Here is a 27,750-nt window from a genome sequence, read left to right as displayed (position 1 = left end):
ATGAAAAAATAGATTGTTTTAATTTAATCAACACAAAAATCCGAAACGTGGGCGTCCGACAATCGCAGGACATTCTAAATAACAAAGTCGCCCGAAAACGCTGCTGAAATTATTGAAAAACTTCACTTCTTTTATAAGATTTGAAGTTTTTATAAAAGATGGGTTAAATTGTTTAGTGAAACATAAAATTCATACTTTTCATCTTTTGTTATAAGATTTCATGTTTTGAATATAAGACATTTTAAGGTTGTGAAGAATTGAATATACCAAAGAAAGAAAATCTTTATGCGTTAAGTTACTTATTTTCAAAAAAATAACCCAATGTTATGAAGAAAAAACAACTGCTGGGGAAATTGAATATGTAATACTCAATAAAAAAAAACTAGAATAAAAAAATATAGTCGAATAGGTAATACTTTTTAAATAATCAACCTTGTATTATCTAGAAAGTTCGTCAACATTTGTGCTTAAATTTTCAGTAACTTTCCATCTAAATTTTAATTACTTTTCGTTTGTTTGAGTATCAGTGAAGTCAAGTGGATCCATATTGTACCACTTACGGAGGGAACCACTTGAAGTCTGGTAAAATGAATATAAAATCAACGTCCATCGGTGGGCCCTTCAGTACCAACTGAACCTCCATCAAAAATCTTCAAAGATTTTCCCAACAAGTGATAAAAAAGGCTGTGATAACCTTACTCAAAATGGCTAAGCTCGTTGCACTGATTCTGGCTACTGTTGTGGCTCTGGTCGCATCCGATGAGCAACCCGCAGCGATCGAGGCCCATGTTGAGATCGTGCAGAACATCGGCGCCTTCAAGGCAGCCAATCCGGACGTGGAGCTAGTCCCACTGGACATCACCAGAAGTACCCGCCAGCAGATTGTCTATAGTGTTGGAAACCGGATCTCGGGAGACCGACTGGTGGCAGCCGACTCGAATGGACAGTCCTGGTCCTCTCTGCAGGATGTGGCGCTGACGCTGAACTACCCCCGATCTGGAACGGGCGCCGTTGTGACGTACGTCCAGGTTGTGGTCAACCAGAGCTCGAACCAGGGACGGGGCTACATCACCGCCGGAGGAATCGGCCAGCGTCGTATTACGTTGGTCATTGAGGCGTACAGTACCAACTACTTCAACTACAACGCGCAGATTTATGGATATTAGGGGATGGTCAAGGAGTTGTGACTACTTTCAAATAGCAGCAATTATAAACAAATAAACATGCAATGTCTACCACCATACATTCTGGATCAGTGATTCATGACATCAACAAAAATCCCTCACTCTCATAAATAAGTTGCAACTGGTCCCCACTATCGCTGGTGTTATCACTGAACGCTTAGTAGAGTCAAACTCAGGGATTGCAACAAGTCATACGCTTTATTTCTTCACTCATAGCTAATACCTCAATCCGTTCCAGTGTTGTACTGTCTACCGTAATCGGAAACTCTCTCCCTGCATGATCAGTACTGTTCCAGCAGTGTTCGAAAAATGTCCAATTTCATCCCAACCTTATTGCTTCTGGCCACTGCCGTGGTACGCTGGCCACCGCCCAGCACACCATAACCCGGGGAGACTCGGACCAAACGAGCACCGCCGTCCGGATCGACCTGATTGACGACATCGAGGCGTTCCGGGCGGCCAACGCCAACCTCAAGGTCACCCCACTGGAGCGGATCAAGAGTAATGACGTCCGCCAGCAGATTATCTACGCCCAGGGCCAGAGAATTGCAGGTTAGAATCGACGACTTGTACGATTTAATTGTACCAATAAGTCAAACTTCCCGCAGGTGACAGCCTGGTTTCGACCAACTCGGAAAGCAAGCAGTGGCCCCGGCTGCAGGACGTGACGATGAACCTGAGCTATCCGGCTTCCGGAGTCGGTGCCGTCATCACGTACGTCCAGGTCATCGTGAACCAGAGCTCAAACAGTGGCAAGGGGTACGTCATTGCGGGCGGGATCGGGCAGCGGTTTATCCACCTGGTCATCGAGGCGCACAGTACTAGTTACTTTAGTTATAACTCGCAGATTTATGGATATTTTTGAATGATTTCTTCAAATAAAACTGTTATATTTCAATGAGCACGTATTGTATGATTGATTTCATTTAGGGTATTTGTCCCTATTTTGGGCCTAGTACCTATATTGAGACTACCAAACTTAATTTGACGAAATTGTGCATTCCACCGTCAATTTGCAGGAAACTGCCATTATCTTCAGTTTGGTGGGCAAGAATAATTCACTATTTCCTTTTAAATAGGAAAAAACGGAATAAACATATCACTCGTCAACTTTTTCGTGGAAAATTACTAGTTGCCCATTAGGTCCAAAATTGTCACAACTATTTTGACACCCAGGCACACCCGGCTTTCGTCACTTGACACATGAAGAGGGCCTTCCCACGAATCTCAAACCACCAGCAATATGGTGTAATTGACGGTTAGCATTATCCCGTTTCAAAAAACAATCACTAAACTGCCACCAATCAATTATCGAGAAATTAAAAGTGAGAGTATGAAGGTTCCCATGGCATTTCGAAAAGTTTAACTCCATGTTGCACACACACTCTCACTTTTAATTGCTCGATATTCTTAATCAAAGTTACTTTCTTGATTTCGGAGACGATGGCTGTATTTACAGTCCATTTGACACTTCTATAAAATGTGACAGTGTGTGCGCGCCTTTCACATCTCAAAGTCCTTACTCGCGTAGAAGGGGTAATTAATCGGCTGCGCAACGAATATTTAATTTTGTTAAAAGCTCATAAATTAATAAAATAAATTATGCTCAGGCAGTTTATGCACGTAATTTAACAGTAACTGGTTAAATCAATAATTCTAATGATGATTTGTGGCTTGAAACCGCACAACGATTTAGCATGTTTGATGACCGTCCTTTTTGGGGCTCAACTGTACCAGTTGGGGCTGAACCGTATGTCAAAAAAATTCACCACGTGCTTCGGAATTTCAACCAATCAGAAGGTGGGTCGAAAATAAGCACATTGATGGTCGGATGCTAGGAGCAATAGACCCAAAATAATTATATGTAACTCGTTGCAAAACTTGATTTTTTGGCGGCTAAAATGGGGATGATGAAATATTTAGAATATGCATGTGGAAATTTAATAGGCAATCAACCATTCAAATTTGAATGCCTCATAACTCGAATAAGCTTTTGAATGTATAAAAGAAAATAAAAAACATGCTTTTTTATTGATGATTCGATTATCCAAATCCCATATGTACAAACCTTTGGATAATCAACTGAAATTTGTCTCTCTATGAACTATTTTAGGATTAATGCGTTGTTATAAATTCTAATAATTAAAACACATTATTGTTCACTCACCTCTCCATGAAATCCCGGATTATACGTCGCTCCACCGGCCATAAACAGCAACGCGTGACTTCCAGGATGAAAAACATTGCCACCGACTTGATCCCGTTGATACAACCCAACCCATGGTCGTCCTTACTGTCCTGCACCAGCTTTCTCAGGTTCTCCACCACCGAAAAAGACCTCAGAACACACCCAAACGTACTCTGCTTTTCCGAACCCGACCCGTACATCGATCGCACGTGGTAACACGTACTGGCCAGAACCATCAGCACGAAGAACATGATCACCGAAGCGTACACGACTTCCGCAGTTGAGGTCCTCCCGTTTCCCGACTCCCGATGGCATCCCCGTTCCGGAATGGTCACCTCCCTCGACCCGGTGGTCATCTGTAGCAAGCGACCCACGTCCGATTCCGCACAGGATGCCGGAACGCAAACGCCCCAGTGGACGATGGTCGAATTCTCCGTGGACAGTTGGCGCGAGACTTGCGTCCGAAGGCGGTAACCCTCTAGCCGTACATCCGCCAAGCAGAACTGGCCAAAGCTGCCCACGCCCATGCACTGGTCAAAGTGTCCCAGCTGGAACACGTCACCCTGCTCGAGGCCGGACGTGGACTTGGCGGACGCGTCGAGCACTGGAAGATGAAAAAGGAAAAGGATTTTGGTTTAAAAAAATGCACTGTCTGTGCTCAAAGCATTTTCTAATGTTTTATTCATTAAAAATGTTTTCATCAGGAAACGATTTTTCAATCTGTTTGTCAGCACCTTGCACTACCAGCGGTTCTCAACCTTTTCTCCATGTGGTACCCCTTTCAATTTTCGGTGGCCAGAGGTACCCCTCTGTATTTACCCAGTTTTATTTTATTATAAAAAATCGATTTTTATCTTTTATCTAACTGACAATATCTGGACTACGAATCAAGAACCAGGGCAGGGTAAGTTATAAAATCGTCTATTAGGTTCTAATTCCAATATATATATTGCCTTTCTACGCATAACTGTCCCGTGTCCCATTTTGGACGATTTTGAATTTTCAACAAGTTTAATTTGTTTTTTCAAAATTATAAGGTTTGGATTTTGCTCTGGGCGGAATGTTGTTAAATTTTGCTGGTGACCGTTTCCCCTTTCTGGACGTCGAGTTAAAGAACAACTATTATAGAAATCATAGAATATAAGCAAGCAAAATACCCTCTGTTTATTTGTCATTTAATTAATTGAAAGAAAAGTTTTAAAGCAGATATCATTTATTGATAACAAAGATATAGTTGACAGTCAACAAACATAAAATACTAAAAGCAAAACAGTCCTTAACTAATGAGATCCTTGGCCCTGGATACTATTTGCAAGTGCTGCAAATCGGGCACTATGTTTGACAGGTAAAGTCTAATATCTGAAGCTGCATTTAATCGATTGCGGTACTTATTTTGATGTACGCGTAGGCTGAAAACGCACTTTCTACTAACTCCGTACTTGTGAATGGCAACAAATCTAATTGCTTTTGCGGAAAGCTTTTGATAATCAATCGAGTTCAGCCCAAAATTGTAACAATGGTTTCTCCTTCAATAGCCTTTTTGCTGCTGTATCTGTTGACAAATCTATCAACACCGCTTTATTAGGGACCTACATAGGGAAATGAAATGTTCTGGGAGAAATTTCAAACACCCAACGTCATTCAAATTTAAGGTTGAAAAACTTGTAGGGTAGGGTAGTCATCAATGAGACACTTTGGTTTTCAACTTTCAACGATTTTTCTATTTTTTCATCAGCATTTTTAATGAGTTTTAGTTGCATTATCTTTCTTATAATGTGTTCTAACATTGACCAAAATATAAGATCGATCTGACGTCTACATGAGTTATTCAACTGTCTCATTGTAGAAGCACTTGAGGAACAATGAGACAGCTGAAACAATGAGACACTCTACGAAAATCAACATTTTTCTTGCAAAACATCATGTTTGTATTGTTCCATTGCAGGTGACTTGCCTTGAACATTTTAGAGCAATTTTGCCAACATGAAATTTTAATAACAAAAGTTACATAAAAAGTATTAAAATTTTGTAAAATCCATGTATTAATACCAAATAACTGTATTTTTGGTTAAATGATTTAAACTCTATAAATATGCCAAAAATCACTTTTAATTCATGTTTTGAAAGATTTCCATCGATTTTGGAAAGTTTATTGAAGAAAAATCAAAGTGTCTCATTGTTACCATGGGCTGAAATGAGTGGGGAACAATGAGACAGCCCTGGATTCTGGGTATATTCTAAATTTTGGCCAAATCTAATTGTTGGGATATCAGGTCAGGTCAAAGGGTACAACCCTGGCCAAAAATTATTATCACTTCTCACACTTTCCACACCATTCTGTTGGTCATCCAATTGCGACACAATTACATCTTTGTACACTTGTAACAAACACTAGTTGAGGTCATACGATCTTACCACGACCTGTAGACTATCAAATAGGAATCAGGAAAAGGAGACGGTAAAACATCGCACGAGCAGATCTCTGACGTGGGATCTTGCAAGGTTGATCACAGATCAGTCCTACGGTTCGCCGGACGGCACGGGCCTTAGGCCCACCGTCACGGCTGTAAATATGTAAATTATAATAAATTGTAGTATGGAAATAAACGTCTTGTTTTACGGTACGTTTAAACCGCGAGTTCTTATTTCGGAAAACCACTTGGACGGCCAGATTTGGAGAAGCAGAGATTCCACCGGTGTCATTACCTGCCGGTTTCAGGGCTAATGGCCGGAGTCGCACAGTGAACTTGGTTGGGGTTCACTCTTCCTTCCCTCACACGAGCTATCGAAAGGATCTACACCAAGCCCGAAGGACCAAGCCCCCAACATTTGGTCCTTCGAACCGGATGCCTCGGGCATCGAGGACCAGAAGGAAGGAGGACGTGCGACTTCATCGGATCGCCCTGTTTGGGACACCACAACACCATGGAAACTCGCGTACCCGGATCGGCTAGAACGGGACCTCCAGCAAGAACCAAGCTGGACCAAACGCCATTGTCGCGAGGACGTATCGTACATCCATTCAAGGAACTACAAATCCAAAGGTATTGTGAGGTGGTCACACAAGGATCTGCCGCCATCGCAAATGATCGAGGTTGGCGCCATCCCCACGGCGTCATCTTACCTGGACCCTGGCAAAGGATCATCCCGTTTCCAACGGTTGGCACAATTCTGGGAGTTTTGCCGCTTATTCACATCGATCGCCAGGTCGGGAACAGGTACACCATCTCAATATTGCAAGCGGTTGTTGGAACCAACCGTAATCCATGAATGGACCGTCCCGGTTCATCCACCCTGAAGGCCGGTTGGTATACTGGCACTGGTTCTCGTTCCCGCCCACAATCCGGAACGATCAGGCTGATCGGAAGTCAGCACTGGATCTCAATGTAAACTACCCAAGGATTCCGTCGACTGGAAGTCGACGTTGGTCACACCATCGACTGCATCTGAGTGCAATATCTGGATTTAGTTAGTGCATTCCTCACCACACTGTGCAACCCGAGGAAGGTCAACACAATCTACGCTGTACATTCCGGGCATCGGAGCTCGTCAGCTGGTTCGCGTTCAAGGAGGTTGGCTCCCATTCCCACCTAGAGGTGAAGGCCCGTACCAGGAAAACGGTGCACGATAAATTCAAGGCACGAATTTATTGGAAAAAGGTTAGTACCATTCCAATGCTACCCGCAACGAAGGTGCTCCTTTCGTTTCGTTCTTTCAGTCTACCTGTACAAGGATATCCACCGACCCAAACCGGAAACGACGTTTAAACGGAGTTGAACGTCGTGAGCGACAACGAAGGCACAGGAGCGCAGCAATGTGAGTCGATCTATTTTCATCCGTTGGCAGCCAAAGATCGTCTCGAGGGCCACGAACTGTGACGATCAACCACGTGACCATTCGGAAATTGTGACAGCTGGCAGTGATCACTCGGGTTTGGCTGAGTTCGGTATGCTGTTGATTGATCGACAACCTCGATGACTGCGATCGTGCGCTCAACCGTGCACTGATGACAACGGATTGCCATTGAGGAAGCTGCGGTGACGTCATCGGGACGTCGCTAGCCAATAACAAACCACCAAGGACGGTACCCACCCACATGGATGACGTCATGAGATTCAGCTGATGAGGCAGTTGGATTTGGACTCGGCAAACGTTCGCCTCGAAAGCCAACACGACAACTACACAGAAAAAAGTCATGAACTTCGTTGTGATGTCATCGACCACCACTACTAAGGTTACCAACGGAACGTGCGTGGTACGCACGCGACTTAGTGGACGATCGTTGATCTGGGCAAGATCAGCCGTCATGACGTCATCAGCCACCGCCGAAGGATCGGCAAAGGACTTGGTTCGTAGATATTTGGCCGAAGACGAACTACCTACCCGGGGCATGGGCTCCGGTTACAACCGCGTGAGGCTGCTGTGCTGCGAGGCACGGACGCAGTTGCAGTCGGCGAACTGCATTCTCCTCGACGACTACGGGCATGAAGAGGCAGCGCATCATCTGATTCCTTAAGGTAAACATAGCATGTATATGTCCGCCGAAGCCGGACATCGGACACCACCTTTTCATGAAACTTCACCCTCTTCCATGACGCCACGTCGGTTTGTCCATTCCATCGTTCGGTGAGGACCATTGAACGCACCCGCTACGGATCATTACGGTGACGGTGTCAGCCGTACGGATCCTACCTATGACGTCATCGTGTTTCGGGAACAAACGCAACCGGCTCCAATCTTGGGCTATGTCGGTGGGACAGACGGCAATTTTCCTAAATTACGGCTTCCGGTCGTAACTACTTTGGTTCGATAAGCGGTTCCAACCTGGGTCGACGGAGCATTCTTAGGGCAGCTGACGGATTGCTGCAACAGCCCGAGCCAAGTGACAGCGAATATATCCACGGCATCAACCGACGTCGTTCTCCACATCTTCCGGTGACGTCAGAGGGGCGTCAAGGTAAACTCGGTTTGTGTTGTTGAACCACCACTTCGGAACTCTGGCATCAATGGGATCGGGATGCCACCAACTACTACGGGTTTAGCATAAGCTAACCAACACCAACCAGGACGTGCTGGGCATGCACGCGGCGTCGCTGGAGACGTCGATTACTCGGGCAGCACCACCGTGACGTAGGATGTCGCAAGCTGCAAAGAAGAATCCTTTGACGATTAAGGTTTCGTCAATCAACCAACTCGACTGCTGGTGTGAAGTCACTGGGACTTAACAAATTTGGACTAACCCATTCAACCAAACCACATCGACACGGGACGTCACTGGGACGTTGCCGTACGGTTCAACCTGGGACGACAGTTGGAACACTGTCCGTCATACATCGTTCTGGACTTCAGGTGTACAGGACGCACACCTCGGGTAAACCATCCGGAGCAGGGCTCCAATGAGGACCACAGTTGGAACACTGTTGGTCACTAATCAAAACCCCTCAAGTGTCATGGACGCACACTTCAAGGCCACCATCCGGAGCAAGGGCTCCCTCGGGGAATACAGTAGGCCACTGTTTTCCAAAAATCCCACCCACGCCTTCAGAGTGTCAGGACGCACACTTCTGAAACGACGGCAAACGGAACGGGTTCCATGCCAGGTGACAGTTGGAACACTGTCTATCATCGAGGATCGCTTTACCAAAAGGGTCATGGACGCACGAACAGCGATCACCATCCGGAGCAGGGCTCCATCAAGGGAGGACAGTTGGAACACTGTCTTCAAACCCGGAAGGCGGCGATTGGAACATCGCTGCGGACTCAAGGTAAACCATAACCAGGACCAGAACCAAGAAACCCAAACCAAGATCGGTAGGAACACCGTCGAGCCAAGGAAGAATTGGGACGTCGAAGTACCAGGGCATCATACTTCGAAGCACACACACCAAACGAGAGGCAATGCAATACACACACAGGAAAGGTTGATCGGTAGTAGACACATTTGCTGGTATGGGGCATTAGGGCAGTTCACCACTGCAAGAAGAACAAACCAATCAAGACCAACCAGGATTTTCAGAAATGGTTATTTCAGGGCGGGGAGAATGTTGGGATATCAGGTCAGGTCAAAGGGTACAACCCTGGCCAAAAATTATTATCACTTCTCACACTTTCCACACCATTCTGTTGGTCATCAATTGCGACACAATTACACATCTTTGTACACTTGTAACAAACACACTAGTTGAGGGTCATACGATCTTACCACGACCTAGACTATCCAAATAGGAATCAGGAAAAGGAGACGGTAAAACATCGCACGAGCAGATCTCTGATGGGATCTTGCAGGTTTGATCACAGATCAGTCCTACGGTTCGCCGGACGGCACGGGCCTTAGGCCCACCGTCACGGCTGTAATATGTAAATTATAATAAATTGTAGTATGGAAATAAACGTCTTGTTTACGGTACACTTCGTTTAAACCGCGAGTTCTTATTTCGGAAAACCACTTGGACGGCCAGATTTGGAGAAGCAGAGATTCCACCGGTGTCATTACCTGCCGGTTTCAGGGCTTCTACGGCTGGCCGAGTCGCCACGGTGAACGGTTGGGGTTCACTCTTCCTTCCCTCCACTGAGCTATCGAAAGGATCTACACCAAGCCCGAAGGACCAAGCCCCCAACATAATGAAAGGACATTGTAGCCCAACTTAATCCTATGGAACGTCGAAAGAAATTTGAAGAAATATTAGTTTTGGTGTAAATGGCAGCCTACGAGCGAAAAATATTTTTGTCCATAATTTACTTTTACACTCAGAATCAAACATTTATGAATAACTTTTCAGGGGCGTCCATAACCAAAGCCACTATTATGACAGACGTGTATCCAGTAGACACCTTTCCCCAAATATGAGCCTGATTGGTTGAAACTACGACTTGTGAGAGCCATTTTATCATTGTTCCCCGTGTCTCATTGATGACTACTCTACTAGTTTTTTGTGCTTGCACTTTTCATGTATTAAACAAGCACAAACATAACAAAAACTACCAGATTATTATCAACAACAGTTTTACAATACTTGTGATTGTTATAAGTCTCGTTTTGCCATTTATTTTAAATTGATTCCAACCTTGTTCTATCATGATCTTGTTGCTCGATTGGAACCCCGATTTGACAGTTCGATTGGAACCTGAGAGTGACATTTCGCCTCTCCATATAGGCTCTCTACGCTTTATCGCTAATGTCTAAATCTGCGTATTCGAAATGTTGCTCTTCGAACGGATTATCTACGGTAATCTAAATCGAAGTGAAAGATTCATTCGAGAAACAGCATTACACTTTCAGTTCACTTTACACACTTTCATTGGATTTTCTAGTTCAAGTATGGATAACACGAAAGTGTGTAATCCATTACGAAAGTGTGTAATCATACTTGAACTGAAAAATCCTATACAAGTGTGTAAAGTGAACTGAACTGTGTGTAATGTTGATTACCAGTGTAAGAAAATTTTAAAAAATATGAAAAATAAACTCCATATTGCATGATTTTTTGTTTACGTGTAATAAACTGGCAGATCAAGACCAGAGTTTTATTCTGCGGTTAGAAAGAGAAAACAACATTTTTTTTAATCGAGATGTAAACAGCTAACAAGCGAAAGAGGCGCGAAGCATTGCGGGATAGCGTTTTTTCATGGCCTGTTCAGCCGAAGCCGCCATTACAGGTAACTATTTTCGGTACCCCCTGAGAGCTGTTGTGGTACCCCCAGGGGTACATGTACCCCAGGTTGAGAACCGCTGCACTACACAGTAAAAAAATCCGTGTAAAATCGCATGTCAAAGCATGCACATCACCTTTGTGAGAAAAGCAATAATATTGTATGAAAACGTGTACACGAAAAGCATGTACACAAGAAAAAAAGATTTCACACACCCCAAAAAAACACCAATTCGGTGAGAATCATCTCCTGATTACCAAGTCCGCGCCCCAACCCTCTCGGCTATCTCGCCGCTGAAATTGTCTGGATCAACACCGATACATACAGCTACACCGTATTACAGTAAATGCAGTATACGGCGTATGAAAACCCATTGTTACATTGACGTTGAACCAACTCAATAAGACGATGAGGTAGCCGAAATGGTTGGGGCGCGGACTTGGTATCTGGAATGACTCTCACAAGACTGATGTTATTATTGGGTGTGCGAAATCTTTTATTTTTCTTGCGTACATGCTTTTTTGTACACGTTTTATCATACAATAGTACATGCTTTTTCTCACGAAGGAATGATAATGCTATCTTTCTCACAAGGTGATGTGCATGCTTTTGCATGTGATTTTACCATCGGATTTTTGCTGTATTACTAAACAGAAGATATTTGATTAATCATGGATATCACGAATAGTCTGAAATAAGTTCATTAACAAAACCAGAAAAGCTTACTAGAATTTAAAAATGGTAAAAAAAACACTTAAATTCTTCAATTTATGCGTTGACAAGCAATTAACTTCAAACTTAACAGTTCAATCAAATTTCAAAAACTAAGCCTGATATGGTACAAAAACTGCGCAGCCGCGTGGATGATCGGTCAAACAAATTCTCCCCGCGGGTGGTGCCGTGGGAGACAACCGGTGAATGCCAAATCAGGCGGCGAACTCATCACAAGTGAGCGGCTAAACGGTTTGATTTGGTGATTTGTACGCCACTCGATTGAAATGCCAAAGACGTATAAATCGAGTCGAGTCAATTGTTGAAGCAAAACGTCGCAGTTGTAACGTCTTGGCACACACTCGATTCGTTTTGTTTAGTTCAGATAAAATTTTCTGAGTTAAGCCAACATTCATAAAATGAAGTTATATTGCTGATACTGAAGATAAGTTTAAAAAGCTGATACTATTGTACATAACAATGAAGCATGGCGCCTTAGGCGACCTTAGATGGCGATGGCGCCTCAGGCGACCACAAAAAATGTTGATTTTTTTAATAATTATCATAAATATGGTATTTTTAAATTCGACTCTAACTAAAATTTTTTTATTTTACCACCTGCTGCACAAAATACAATTTTTAACTAATTTTTATGGTGAAAATTCATTTGAAAGAGAACTATTGAAGGAGTTTAACTTATCACACTTAGTTTTGTTTCAAATCCAGAGCGTTGGTAAACGGTATGTCCACGCATCCTCCTTTCCTGTTGATTCTGTGAAATGTGATCCGTTCACAGAATCTGTCTCTACAGTTGATGCGACGCAGTAGGCCTGGCCGCTATAACATTTTCGGGGTTTCTCGAGTGTACTGCAATTATTTATATTGAACTAAAAGTACTTGGGGCGTAATCTATCCTCTATTTCTTCCAGGATTCTTTCTTCGAACTGGCTGCGCTTTTGCTCGATTAGATTAGATTACACTTAGCTTTGTTTCAAAAGTTTATTTTCTGGTTGTGGTCGCTTTTACAATAAATTAAATATTCTGTAAATTTTAAATAAATTGTAAATAAATTAAATATTACATTTTTTTACTCTGTTTTTTAGTTTAAAAAAGCCAATAGGACAAGGAAAATAATTAAAAAGAGAGCAACATTTTTCGCTCAAAATGTGTCCATAGAAGACAATGGAACTAAACGGAGAACATATCCAACTATTGACAACGTATATCGTTGCTACAGGAAGATTGTTATGACATTTTGCAATGTTGACTTTGCAGACGTTCTAAGAATATCCTCTTTTACATGAGTAAAAGGCGCGTCGTCGCAGTAGGTCTGCGCTTTCGAGCTATGTCGTGGCATACTGCTTTAACGAATGAACCAAAATATTTGGCAATTTTGACATGCCCCTTCCTCGATGCATTATGAATTCCAATCAGAGGACAGAAGCCAAGCTTGTTGTTATTTTTGAGGAAGTTTTATTATATTAAAACCATAAGAACGAACAAAAAAGGCGCTGTTTGCTCGTCAATTTGAAGAGTTATTTTATCAACTATAGTTGTTTATAGAACTACACGCTAGATTACATGTCTATTTTATCTTAAAATATAAAATAAAAATGATAAATTAATTCAAAATAGTTTAATTTCATTTGTAGCTTGATTTGGGAAACTAATTAGAAGAAATCGTTAAAAAAAATGCAAGTCAAATCGTTTTCCACTAGTTGTAAAAGCTCAGCAGGTTAATCATTCAAGCTGTTTAGAACCATATCCCAGCTGGTCATCTGTGCGCACGTAATAATGATAGCATCGTGAAATTACCGGGGCCTCGCGAGGTAATCAAGTCGCACATATATGAATTAATTAACTTTTTCAAAGCGATCTCCCCCCCCCAGTTGACACCGTGTAACGTTAAACCAGGCGAACTTGCACCGGTTGTTGAATACGTAAGTGAATAGTAAAGAAAGAAAAAAAATGTTGGTTGAAAAAAATGTGGTCGTTTTCGTTCTGATCGAAGCTGAAAGATGATCATCAATTAAGGTGATCGTCTTACGTCACGTTTAGTGGGATGGATCATGTTAGATAAGGCTTTAATTACGGGACAAAATGGTAGAATCTTTAGCAGAGATCAGCAGCAACGATGGAGGATTTCAAAAGAGTTTCACAAATCACTCACTGAACCAGCATGAAGTTTACAGTTAAGAAGTGAAATTCATAAAAATTGAAGCAAAGATATAATTTAGACCCTATACACTCAAACCCCGCTGGTTTGACACCAAATTTTGTCAAACGAACGGGATCACTTTTAGTTTATACACCCCTTTACACACACTACCCAACGTTTGTTTTGATAGTGTTCGTAAGCGCAGTGTAAAAAGTGACAGTTCGTCACTTTTTAATTTGACTTTGCCCAAACCAACGGGGTACAAACTAAAAAAGTGTAAAACGAAAAAGTGACCAACCACCGGGGGTTTAGTGTATAAATGCGAAGATGACTCAAACCATCATATGTGGACTATGTTACGTTTTGAAATAAATGTTCTTTTCTATTATTAATATCGAATGTTCTGGGAAAGATAAAAAAAATCAATTACCATATCATGTTAGCTGCTCTCACTTGAAGTACTACAGACCAACACAACAAAAGCGAAGTTATCAAATTTCAAGTGACTGAATCGGACGTATCATTTGTACCTTCTTCACGATTTGGTTCTTTTCTGCCGATCAAAAAAAAATATTCCGAATGAACCAGCCAAACTTTCTGGGTAAACTAAATCTGCAACTATGCATGACTCGGCAAAATTTCAAGTATTATTAAAGTCAGATTGGCACCAAATTCGTCGTATACCTTCAATTATGATTTGATACCTTTCGCGGAATTGGAACTCAATATTTCGTTTTGTTTTCCTTTACTTTTGAGAGCGCTCCACTTGAGTTTATCGAATATTCTAGAGATGAATTGCAAAAGAAACCTCAAGATGTGAGAAACAATTATTTGTAAACATACTTTGAGAGTTATCTTTGACAAGGTCAAACAATTAAATAGTTAGATTGAATGATAATTAAACAACATATTTTTGTTTGATGCCTATAAACAGTGTAGAAAACTGTCCTACTTACTTAAAGTCTATAAGTTATAGATTAATCTTATCGAGAAATTAAAAGTGAGAGTGTGTGCGTGCAATATGGAGTTGAACTTTTCAAAGTGCCATGGTAATCTTCACATTAACTTCACAGAAACTTTAACTCCATGTTGCACACATTCTCACATTTAATTTCTCGATAGCCCTGTACGTAACCGGTCTGTGAATAATGAGGTTGATTAATTGACACATTCCGGCAAATCATCCATTGAGTGTCGTAACAGTACAGCCAGTCATTTATTTATAAATGACTTCAATCACTTCAGCATATAAGTGGTAAATTTATTCAAAGTGAAAATCTCAATTTGGTTTGTTTAAATCTGCAGCCAACAACTCGCTATCTTTGGTCCGGTACTAAAAATTGCCAAGCTGCAAGCTGAGAAAAAACACTAGGCAAATTCATTACAACTGGAAGGTTACGAATTTCAAAAAGTACCGTAAACTGGGGTCAATCGGGACACATGGGGCGAATTGGGACAGCAGTTTTAACCATGTTGGAGCACAATATTTTGATTTTTCTGGTTGGTTTCGGTTAGAACAGACTCAAACCAACAAAATGTGTCCATCCATTTCCAAATTTAAAAGCTTTAAGTGCTCTAAACACTGCTGTCCCTATTCAGACTGTAGTCCCGATTCACCCCAGATTACGGTACTAACTTTTTGAATGTCATGATACTTTGTTGACTGTTGCAGTTAGAGAATGTTATCCATTAGTGGACCCCTTTCCTGTAGTGGATCCTCTGAATGCGTTTTGATGAAAAATTCTATAAAATCACAATTTCAAGCGTGTCATCATCATCATCATTAAAAACAATGTTGTCTGACACTTAATTGTTATTTTATCCAAAATTGGTGATTGTTTGAGTGATTATTATCATTCAGGAACCAGGAACTGCTCAATTTCGAGCAAAATTAAAGGGTTCAATATAGAGCAACGAAAATCATAACTATTCCAAAAGTGGACCCTATTAATCTAACCTACACAAATGAAAAAAATGTATTCGAGCAATGGTTTTCTTTACCTTACAATAAATGCTTATTTTGATCAAATTGATTGCATATTTTTTCAAACATAAGTATAAAAATAACTATTTCTGTGATAATAGTACCAAAGTTGCTGAAACCGTATGAATTTACAATGAATCAAAACTATATTTCATTGTACTTAACTCAAACATCATAACTGAGATAAAAATGATTGTAGTATTTTATTTTTTTTTTTTTTTTTTGGGAGGGTGATCCAGCCGCACATCGTTGATGTCGAAACCTCTAAACTGGGCCCTCGTCCTGTCACGTCCGTCAGTAGTCTTGTCGTACATTACAACTAGAACCAGATCTGCCAATGAATTAGTACACTTCGACCAAATAAACACTGACGCTGTATGGATCTGACTCTAGAATAAATGCACAATTGTGTGTTATTCATAAGTCCAAAATGTTCAATTATTCATATAAGTCCAAATATTCATTTGCGGATAACTACCTAACTTGAATTGAATACAAGATTTAAAGCAACCTATCCGAAAGCTACTCTTATCTCAAATCCCCGACATTTTAATTATTAACCAAAAAACGTTTCTTTTAAACCTGTCTGGCTTCTTTTTAAAAAAAAAATAAAAAAACAGTTAATATTTTACAACTCGTGAATTGAAAAAGAGACGACCATTTGTTCGTCAGAATTCCAGTAGATCCTCGATTCGCAACAATGGTCGATACAATCATAATCCGACAACCGTTAGTTCAACAGATCAACGAATTTAGTCCGATATCATTTCACTATTGATTGATCGAGACTCTATGAAAATGTTGACAAATTAGAATCGTTTTTATGCTACTTGAATGAAAATCACCGATTCTGATAGAATTACTAAATTCACTGTTACTAATTTTGTCCCTAAATAACTAAAGGCAAAGTATAAAAAGTTGATATTTGTAGTTAAAATCCAAAATTCAACCAACACTATTTTTTTAAACCCACATCCTAACCTGACACCCACATTAAGATAGGGAAAAATCACATATGTAGCGGTTCATTGTACAAATGTGATATTTCCACTATCAGAGAACCTCCTTGTCTCGATGACAGCTTACCGGCCATCGATTAAGCCCTGAGACTACGCCAAAGTGGGTTCTCGCAGCATGAAGTGGTGTCCATGTGTAAAAATGGAAGCTTCAGCAATATACTGAACACTTCGATTTTAATTCCACATCGAATCAAATCATACTCTTTGCCAAACAAGCATCAAACCTATGACACTCATTATGACAAAGCCCAGGGAAAAATGATTGTAGTATTTTATAAAAATAAAACAATAACAAAACATTTCTTGAAAATGAAAGTGGTTTTATCAGCAACTGTAAACAAATCAATTGTTTTGTTTTGGTGAACTTATAACTAATTGATATGGAAAAATTAACATCAAACATTCTTTTATCATTAATTAATTCCATTTGAAAAGAACTAAACCAAAAAAATAAGTTGCGTCCAGCAAAAAAACTTTATTTTCAATTGCTAATTTTCTGCATAAAAGATGAAAAAATAGTCAGATTTATTCAAAAGACTTCAGATTTCATGGTTCTGTACAGTTCGTTATGAAATAGTGCTTAAAATAGTGATAACTTGCGAAAAATGCTCGTCGGCTCTACTAGGGTGTACACTATTGGTTAAAATACCCTAGAACTCAACAACACAATTCTACCGCGAACTGTTTGACAATTCCCCACGTCCCGTCTGTTCCGAAGCCCATTCCCACCTATTGACAATGTGACGTATTTACCCAGAGATGACGCGAGGCTGCGATTTCTTTGTCGCTGTGTCTGAGAAAGCTACACTAAATGTTAAGTAAATTAAACGCAGTGCTAACCATGTGTGTATATACAATATTGTTCAATTGCTTTGTTTGTGTGACATTTGGGAAAAGTTCTGCGAAAAGTGGTTAGTGTACAGTAAACAATGTGTAATAAGAACTCATCAAAACGATAATATTATTCCGAACAATCAGACATGAACTAATGTGTCATTTCACGTTACCAGTTTCAGACTTTCTACGTTTAACATCACACCTAATCTACCCAGGTTTTTTAATTTAAATCCTCAAAGCACATGATCAATCTTTTAATCAACATTTGCAACCCTACTCAGAACCTGTCACTCCCATTATTATTAGCCCCAGCATGCCAACATTAGAAGGCATTTAAAACGTATACTAACTACTAATAGAGGAGGCGGCGAACTGCGTCCGTAAGGCAAACCAGCAGACGTCGCTGCCAAGAGTCGCGATTTTGTTCCATTAGTAGCTCGGAGGAGGCGCCGATCTAGTGATCTTGGACGCTGGAAGGCTTTCAGAGGCTGCGAAGTCTGTACACACTAAATTCACTAAACAAAAGTTGCAAATTTCGGGCAAAGTTTCCGGAAGTGCCACAAATTACAAATACAACTAAAAATACAGCCGTTTGCCCCTAAGTTCGCACATAAGTAACTCCCAAAGTTCAAGTTCAACCGTTACGTCACATTGCAAATTTCTCACCGCCCAGGGTTTCTGTAGAAAATAATCACATCAATGGGTCAGTGGTCGTTGCGCGCCGGGTTTAATCTTTGTTAATTAATTCAATGCAGTCCGCCTTGTTTGACTCGGCGGACATAAACAGTGTGACAAGGTGCGAAAACCTTCGGCGGCGATGGTCGAGGTGTGCGGACTCTCCCTTTTTCCTCCCGATGACTTTCACTGGTTGTAAGGTTAACTTTAGGAGTGCGCTAGCTTCAAAAGTGAGTAGCTGCGAAAATTATGCAAATTTTGGCAAAATATATGCTGAAAAGACATAACTGAGATGGATTCCGCTTGGAAACAAGGGTAAAACAAACCGTTTTAAAACCAGAGACTGACTAAATCTTTGAAAAAAGGCCGTGCAAAAAATATTACAAGATGGCAATAAACATTTCGCTCGGAAGTCGCGTGTTTTGGTGCTTCTTTCAATTGTCCTTACAAAGTGCGAAGTACACGTACGCGACTCTGGCAATGGGTTAAAAATAACAGCACTTGAATCGTAAAGCATAACTTTTCGACACTGTTTTCAATTTATAGTTGACCACATACTCGGGCGCTAAACTAAAGCCAGAAACAAACATTTCACATAGACAATCCTGTTTCCAGAGTATTCTCCCAAATTTAAGTACATTTCCAGTCCAGTCCAGTCACTCCTGAGATATTATAACAAGATTTTGTATGGATTTGATACAACAGATTAAGGGATGCTGAAAAAAATTAAAAGTAAATCATCCACAGCAATACTAAAACATTGTTTTTTTTGTAAAATATCATATTTGTCATTTCTGAAGTCAGTCCGAGATATTATAACAAAGGTTTTGTATGGATTTGATGAACAAAAAAAGGAGATTAATCAAACATTCCTTTAAAAATGCTTCAGCAGCATTAACATATCTTTAACATATCTTCTATCTATAATTTATATAAAAAAATTCGATGGTTTTGTTCGAATGCGAATCAGTTGAACACGGAACGTTGGAACGAGAATGGGAACATTTACGTAAACTCAAATTTTGATCACAAGAGGCTGTACCATCAAACAAGCTAGGTATAGGGTAGAGTAGTCATCAATGAGACACGGGAACAATGATAAAATGGCTCTCATAAGTCGTAGTTTCAACCAATCAGGCTCATATTTGGGGGAAAGGTGTGTCTACTGGATACAAGTCTGCCATATAAGTGGCTTTGGTTATGGACGCTTGAAACGTAACTCATAAATGTTTGATTCTGGGGTGTAAAAGTAAATCATGGACAAAACAAACTTTTTCGCTCGTAGGCTGCCATTTACACCAAAACTAATATTTCTTCAAATGTCTTTCGACGTTCCATAGGGACATTGGGCTACAATGTCCTTTCATTAGATGGCCAAAATTTAGAATACACCCAGAATCCAGGACTGTCTCATTGTTCCCCACTCATTTCAGCCATGGGTAACAATGAGACACTATTTTTCTTCAATAAACTTTTCAAAATCGATGGAAATCTTTCAAAACATGAATTAAAGTGATTTTGGCATATTTATAGAGTTTAAACTTCATTTAACCCAAAATACTAAGTTATTTGGTATAAATATATGGATTTTACAAAATTTAAATACTTTTTAGTGTAACTTTTGTTATAAAAAGTTTCATGTATAAAATTGCTCTAAAATGTTCAAGGCAAGTCACCTGCAATGGAACAATACAAAAACATGATGTTTTGCTAGAAAAATGTTGATTTTCGTAGAGTGTCTCATTGTTTCCCAGCTGTCTCATTGTTTGCCAAGTGTCCCAATGAGACAGTTGAATAACTCTGGCTGTAGATGTCGGATCGATCTCATATTTTGGTCAATGATAGAACACATTAAAGAAAGATAATGCAATTAAGCTCATTCAAATATGCTGATGAAATAAATAGAAAAATCGTTGAAAGTTGAAAACCAAAAGTGTCATTGATGACTACCCTACCCTACGTCAAGAAACAAAAAGATAAGACGAAGTTTGTCGTGTAAGGCTTGCTTTTGTAAAATCATACTTGTCTAAAAAATATTATTTTATTGCTACAACTCATTCGAACCTTACAAAGTTGTCTTATCAGAAAAGTTTCCGCTTTGCTATTTAAAAAAAAACAAATTCAAACCACTTTTCTGTAAAGTGCCAGGCACTGCTAGATAATTATTTGGATTCAGAGGAAATAAATTTAAAAAGAAATCATTACGTCCACGGGACAAATTTCAAATAACAAGCCTAACACCAAATTTTGAAGCAAAAAGTATCACAAACTGCTTTATACATAACTACAGTTCTGAACAGGGGACGTCACTCCTTAACACACTAAAACGCACAAAACAGCTCGAAAAGCATCAACGCTACTCATCGTGCCGAGTTTTCGACGAGGACCACCCTAAAGCGAAGTTATCGCAAGTTAACGCGCGTTAAAGCGAGTTAAAGCGACCAGCGTCTGCTCGACTTTTGAACCAGAAATCTATCTTGCAACCTTGCCGTCGAGCAGTTTTGGTCATGTTTGGCAACTCGGTATTTGTTTTGGTTTCAAGCAGTTTTGACAGAATGAAAAAAACAAAGCAAAAATACGATTTTGTGTTTGACCGGAAAAGTTTGCTCCGAGGTGATCGCCCGGCTGTCCTCGTTTGTAAGGGGCCATCGCGATCGGCAATCTGGTAAAACACCTCGGCCCGGAGGGAATGGACAAGATTCTGATTGCGCACGGCCGTAGCGCCGGCAGGTTGAGGTCACCAACGACGGGCTCGATTTTGAAGGCGGTCGGCGTAAACGCCTTTCAGGACGACGAGGTTGGCGATGGAATGACTTCCGTGACGGTGTTGGTGTCAGAGTTGCTGCAATGCTGGAAGGCGGAAAAGTTGCTGGAGCAAAATTTCCCCCTCAAACGAGTGCGGCCAAGCAGGCGCCAAAACTATTTGCCGGCTGTTGCTTGGAGGATTCGTTCCTGGACAAGGGTTTCCTGTTGGACAAGAAGACCGTTGTGCCCAAGCCGAAATGCATCGTGAACGCAAAGATCTTGATCGCCAACACGCCGATGGACACGGACAAGATCAAGGACTCGATGGTGAAGATTGCTGAGCTGGAGGTCACCGAGAGGAGAAGATGAAGGACAAGGTGATAACCAGGACCAGGCTCGTCTCGGTCGTTGCGATCTGTTCGAATTTGCATCGATGTGATCGCCCGTTCCAGCATCTGCAGGACACGGTGCCGGAATATCTCGCAAGGAGGCAAGTTGCTGCCCAACAGAAACTTCGCCCCAAAGTGGTAAGCGGAGGAATTTGGAGGAGATTTCGGTGGTATTCGAGGAGGAAAAGTTCATGGGTAAGTTTTTATCCGGCGAGTTTAAGTTTTATTTTTTAATTTGTTGGTAGATTCTATCGAACATTCCGGTGTCAGCTCAATCGACATCCTGCTAGGCATTGGCATTTAATGCGACTCGCAGCAAAACAGTCCGGCGCTGCAGCTGGAGAATCTAAATTTAAGGTGCTTCTGTCGGCCGCTGACGAGAATCTGGAAAAGCTAAGCAAACTTATCTGGGAAGAGCCGACGTGGTATGCGGTGTGGAAAGTAAATGGTAAGCCTGTTCATCTGAACAAGCATTTCGATCGAAAGTGCATACAGTTTTTAAAATATTTTTAGACGTTTGTTGTTGTTGAACACTGAGCCAGAACAGAACACTAGATATATTCTCGCTGCATCAGAGAGTGCGTCGGCCGCCAAGGACACACTAACCAGCTGGGCGGCATTCCGTGGAAGATCAACAGCGAATGATGGCGTTGTTCACCAGAGCAGCATCTCCATGCTGGACCTTTCCTGCCCTCCTTGTCGCCAATCGAAGAAACCGTTCCGTGCAGTGAATTGACCGGTTACGATTGGTTCATCCTGATGCGCAAGAAGATGACCCACTGGCGCAAAGCTCACCTGATTCCCCCGCACCTGAACCACTCACTCTCTCCTTAGTTCGGTATGATTTTGTACACATAATTGAATAAAATCCTGTTTTTTCTGTTGATACTGTTTATTTTACTTTAGCTTAATTTATTTATGCATTAATACAATAATTAAGGCGATTATAATATCAGATCCACATGAAATTTTTAGGGGTTGTTCGGTAATATATAACTAACATCTGGGCTGAATATGAGCACCCACACCCACACGTCTTCATCAGCACTTCAGGTTGTACAGGTAGATCTTCGTTTTACCCTTGTCGGCCGTCCGGCATGTTAAACAGCGTGGCCGAGTCCTTGACCAAAAGCTCAAGCGGGATCCACCGCCGCTGTTGGGCGCAACTGCGACGGTCTCCGGAACAATGGGAGCCTGTGCCGTCTGCAGTCGATGCTGTCCTCCAAGCTTGCCGCGTTGCCTGTATGCAGCGTTGTTGTCCACAGCCAGTCGCATCAATCATGCCGATGTTCGAACGCTTCGCCCTGATTCTCACTAGCCAGCTCAAGGATCTTAATGGCCACTTCCAGGTTTCCAATCTTCTGGTCCTTCAGAGTGTCGCGCGACCTTTCGATTCCTCCACCATGAAATCGACGAAAGACCGACCCGTCTCGAATCGCTGGAACAGGAACCCTTCGAAGGCGCAGGAAACGGTTCCGACGGCTGATCTGTCCCCACCGGTGTTGCCCTCCGCAGGTTCATCGTGGTACAGCTCCGTTAGCAGGCTCTTCGCAGCCAACGACGGCCCCGGAACACGCCCGTTTTCATTAATGTTCCGTTCGGAAGTTGCATCAGCACAACGCGGCGAGAATCTTGTTTCCTCCTAGAGCGCCACCGTTTTTACCACCATCCGTCCGGTGACGGAGAAAAATCTAGCAAAACAAACTGCTCGACTGATTTGACAACGAGAACTGTCATTTGCTCTTGACAGTTCTCGCTGTCAAAATCGAGCAGTGTGATCTGAACGCAGAAAGGCAAGCCAAAAGCAAGTTATCGCGGTTAACGCGGTTAAAGCAAGTTAAAGCGGAAGGTGAAAGTGACGCTGCAAAGGTTTGAAGCAAGCTTTATCGCTCGGTTAGCTTTATGACATCCCCCTCGGTTCTGAAGTTTTTTTAAAGATCCTGTAAACATGTTTTTTTGTTTTTAAAGGGTTTGCGTTAAAAAATGTAATGAAAAATAAACTTTGACACATGTTTGCAACGGCCTTAGACAATCTTCAGCAAACACATCTTATCATAGTAAGATGCAGAAATCGAAAAAAGAAAAATTAAGAAAATTGCTCGAAGTCCTATAAATATCACGAACATACTCGCCACCGCCCACGGCTCCTTCCGCTCGATCGCGTCCAGCGTCCAGTTCATGTCCCGCCGACATCGCGACCCTTCCAGCGATCCCAGGGCGTCCCGCAGCAGCGCCAGCAACACCCGGTCCACCACACTAAACTGTCCCCGATCTCCGGCAAACAGTTGTCCCTCTTTTTGGTCCTCCTGATCTTCCTGGTCTATCAGTGGAATTATATCCTTGTCACTACCGGTTTCACTCCCGGCCGCAGGATTCTTGGCCAGCTCGGGCAGAATCCTGTTCCGACCGATCGACTGGGGATGGTCGTTACTACTGGCATGATCAACCTCCGACTCAAACACTTCACTGCCGCTAACCCCAACCGTCAAAAGACCCGCCAAAATCAGAACCACCAGTGGCACTTTCATTTTCACAATCTTCGACTGTTTGCTCCCTGACCTCGAACACTTCAAACGTATCGCGACTGTCCAGCAAAAATATCTTCCAAACACCCGTAAGGACTCTTCACAACCAGTGAGTGACTCCACCGACTTCCAGGGGCTGTCCAGAAGTGTCGATCGCGCGTCCGTTCCGGGCCACGATCCGAATGGGACTGATCACGGCGAAGTTTCGCGCGCTCGAATTCAACTCGATGATCAGCAAGCGCCTGTCAGTGTTCCAAACTGGCTGCGTACTGTGTCTGACCGCCAGCAGCAGGTTTTAAAGATTTGAACATGTGAGCAACTTCTCCAACCGTGATCGTTACACCCTATCCAGAAATCATTATTGGCTGAGTTCGTTATCAAACTTTTTCATATTCATATGATTATTTTTCTTTTGGTAGTATTTAGCCTATTCTACCACCTCTTTTACCTATCTAATTTTTCATGTTTTTATAGTAACTTTTGAATTGTTTGCTTGTTTTCAAATTTTCTGCTTTAGAATGGCACCAGTATCATTTAAATTGTAAAAAAATGCATAGAGGCATAGTTTGGGACACTACAAAAATTACTCCCAAGTAACAAGCAAAATGCTTCTACTTTTAGCAGGTTTTATAAAAGATTTAAAATTTGCTACTCGGTGTTGATGATATTGAACAAAACTTTCAAGATTTACGATAGAAATCTCTTAAAAGTATCTTCAAGAGCACTTTAGAAGCATGACACATAGTTTTATGTCACTCTTCGTTGTTTGACTTGAAGTTATCCCAGAGAGGTTATTTTAAGACCATTTTACATTGCCAATACTGCCTTAAAACTGAACTAAAACTTCTCCGTTTAATGAAAGCATAATTCAAGAGTCTTTGAACTTGATCTGTCAAATCTCTGAATATTCGTACAGTCAGTCAGTTTAGTGACCTCTCCGAAACGCAAAATCGGCACGACGCATCCGGACCAGAATTAGGCGTTTCGAGAATGGAGAAAAATGTCCCGCGGAGTGCTAGTGTTTTTATTGGTTTCGTGTTGATTACGGTGACTAAAAATGTTCGTTATTTCAATTTTTTCCCTGTGATTTTTTTTTTCGACAGGTGCTGGCCGAAGAAGCCCACCCGGTTGAGGATCTGGATGCCGGTGCGTGCCGCAAGCTCCTGTCCGGCGCCCAGAGCAAACTTTCGTCGGCCTCTACTGATGTGGAACGCGCCGAGGCTGAATTGCCGTTGAAGTGGCCAAGGCTCTCGTCAAGGCTGTCGAATAAGGTGCGAGCAAAACACCAACCTGCCGGTGAATCCGTGTCCAGTACCCGTCCTTACATTTAGATTCAAGTGCGAGATCAGTGTTTTCTTCAAAAGTCGCGGCCGTGCAATGAATAAATAAAGAGATTTGAAAAATAATTAACACCATTGTTTTAATCCAACGACAAAAAGCATTTCCAAAATCTTTTTCGGATCTACCTCCTGCAAACAAATATGTGCATGCGCTACGGTTGCATTACTACGCGTTTTGCTCTGCGATAAAACCGCATTAAAGCTTGCTGCAGTCTACATGTTCTTACTTAATCTTGAACAAGAGCTTCTCAAGAAACATAGCTCTAATAACTGCTTTGAGTAAGAGAGAATAGATTTGATGAGATCAGCCATATTAACATGAAAAAATAACGCCCAAAAACGGAAGCCATGTTGATTTTTCTGCTGATGTAGAATTAATTGTTACATTAAAAATTACAAATCAGAGTAATTTTGAAAGATTCATACCTTCGATGCATATTTTTTGAGGCATCCAAGAAAATTGATCAGTGAAATTTTATGGCAAGAATTTTACGATAAAAATGGCTGCGTAAAGTCACAGTTATATTTATTTGGTTATTATAATATAATTATCGGTGTAAGCTTAAGTTCATCGGCCATTTGTGAATTATTTTCGAAAAGATTAAATGGATTTCACCAAATAAAATTCAGAACTGGGTTTTCTTCGACAAATCTTTTTTTATCATCAACGAGACCAAATAAGTTTAAGTTCACTTTATTACAGTCTTGAAGATCTCTTCTATGATGTTATAAATTTTTGAAGCTTGAGAATAAGTTTTAGAATAGCAATAAAAAGCATTTGCAGAGTATTGTAAAAATCAACGTCAAAGTTGCTTAGTTTTAAATTACTCCGCATAAACGCTCTTGATAACCTCCTAAAATAGTCCACTTTGCTCTTAACTCAGGTTTAACGCTGATTTATTGTTGTTCTGGAGAAAGTTTGGTTTTATGATAATTTTTGGCTAAGATAACTTGAATCTATCTTTAAGAAAGTAATAAAACTTAAATTGTTACTTGGGACTGCTTACTTCTTTTTACCTAAAATATAGGAAATGTTAGTAAAAAAAACACAGTCAAAGTTGACCCTTAAAAAAAATATGTTTTTAGTTTAAGTCACATAAAACAAGTCAAACAGCCAACCCTAAAATTTTCTAAAATTTTAAGAGTTCTTCTAATGGTGGAGTTGAGTTGTAGATGGTTAAAGTGCGGCTGAACAACAACAACAACATCAACGAAACATCACGGTGCGGTTCAAGCCCTCCGATGTTTAGTTTCGTGATCTGCATTACATATGATCGTGCGTGGAAGCCGGCATTTTGCGGTAACCGGCAAAGGCTTGTGTTCTTTCTTGCAATGTTTTGTTGTTATTATTCTAGATGATTCAAAGCTAGCAGTAGAATGTACAATAAGGCTTTCTAGTCGGAAATTTACCAATACATTCAAAGTATGTTTACATTACAGCTGGACGATTGTTTGCATCAGGTTTCCTATCTCTTTCTAGAAAAGTTTTTGTCAGGCGACTTCTAGCTGGTTTTTGACCTACCGCCCGATATGTCAGCCAACATACTTCGCAGGGCTGTGACAGCTCGAGCTCGATCATTGTTTGCATCAGGACACTGTGACGAGAAGTTCATCATTTTTGAGTTAAATTATATTTTTTCACTGGGCCTAGAAAGCCTTATAAAGTTGCGGAAATTTCTCACAAAGGGTTTCGATAAAGGGCATTGCATCTTCTTTTTTGTTTTGCTTTGTTTCCAACATAAATAGGTAGACCTCTGTTGCAGGTTATCATCGTGCAAACCTTTTCGTCAATTTTGCGAAAAGGCATGGAAGGGAAAATTCAAACACAAGATTAGTTGTAGAAAAAATTGGCACGTGGCCGCCCACTTTTGGCCATAAAAAAATCGTTCTTCAATATCTTGGGCACTGATCTCTTAGCCTCTCTCTTTTTGCTTCTTCCCCTGATTCTGCATATTCAAGGTATATTTGCTACAACCATTCGTTATTGTTTAAGTGTTATCAGCGATTCCACTTCAAACAGGAAATCTCCAAGCCAAAATTGCTCTGATTATCGTGATATCGACGAAAAATGCAATGTTTGACCACCCTATTTCGGATAGGAGCACCCTAATTGCCATGCGAAATTTGAGCCAAATCGGAGCTTTTTTGTTTAGGAGACTTCCTGTTTGACGTGAAATCGCTGTTATCAATGCACAGTGGTCCAGATCGCAAAATTAAGTGGAAAATAGATTTTCGAAAAATGGTGACGTTATGGAGCTTTGGTGTCTTCAGAAGAGTTAATGCAAATGGAAGGGAACTTTTGATTTGGTTGAAAAACTAGGGAGGTTCACGATTAGGGTGATTTT

The 27,750-nt window shown here is 41.2% G+C and overlaps 2 protein-coding genes across 2 annotated transcripts in view; one reads left to right on the top strand and one right to left on the bottom strand.

Moving 5' to 3' along the window:
* Positions 1-27,750, bottom strand: part of LOC6052743 — an 85,812-nt gene that overhangs the window by 8,234 nt on the left and 49,828 nt on the right. Inside the window, 3 exon segments of the mRNA XM_038265632.1 lie at positions 3,352-3,413; positions 3,416-3,976; positions 23,669-24,253. Of these exon segments, the coding sequence (XP_038121560.1) occupies positions 3,352-3,413; positions 3,416-3,976; positions 23,669-24,253 (1,208 nt within the window).
* Positions 531-1,256, top strand: LOC119765405. The gene has a single exon (XM_038249194.1). The coding sequence runs from the start codon at positions 705-707 to the stop codon at positions 1,164-1,166; it is 462 nt and encodes a 153-aa protein (XP_038105122.1). The 5' UTR covers positions 531-704; the 3' UTR covers positions 1,167-1,256.

The sequence above is a fragment of the Culex quinquefasciatus genome, chromosome 1 (assembly GCF_015732765.1).
Source record: "Culex quinquefasciatus strain JHB chromosome 1, VPISU_Cqui_1.0_pri_paternal, whole genome shotgun sequence".
In the NCBI taxonomy this organism is placed as follows: Eukaryota; Metazoa; Arthropoda; class Insecta; order Diptera; family Culicidae; genus Culex; species Culex quinquefasciatus.
The sequence above is the reverse complement of the archived record's forward strand: the minus strand, read 5'-3'. Positions and strand labels throughout refer to the sequence as shown.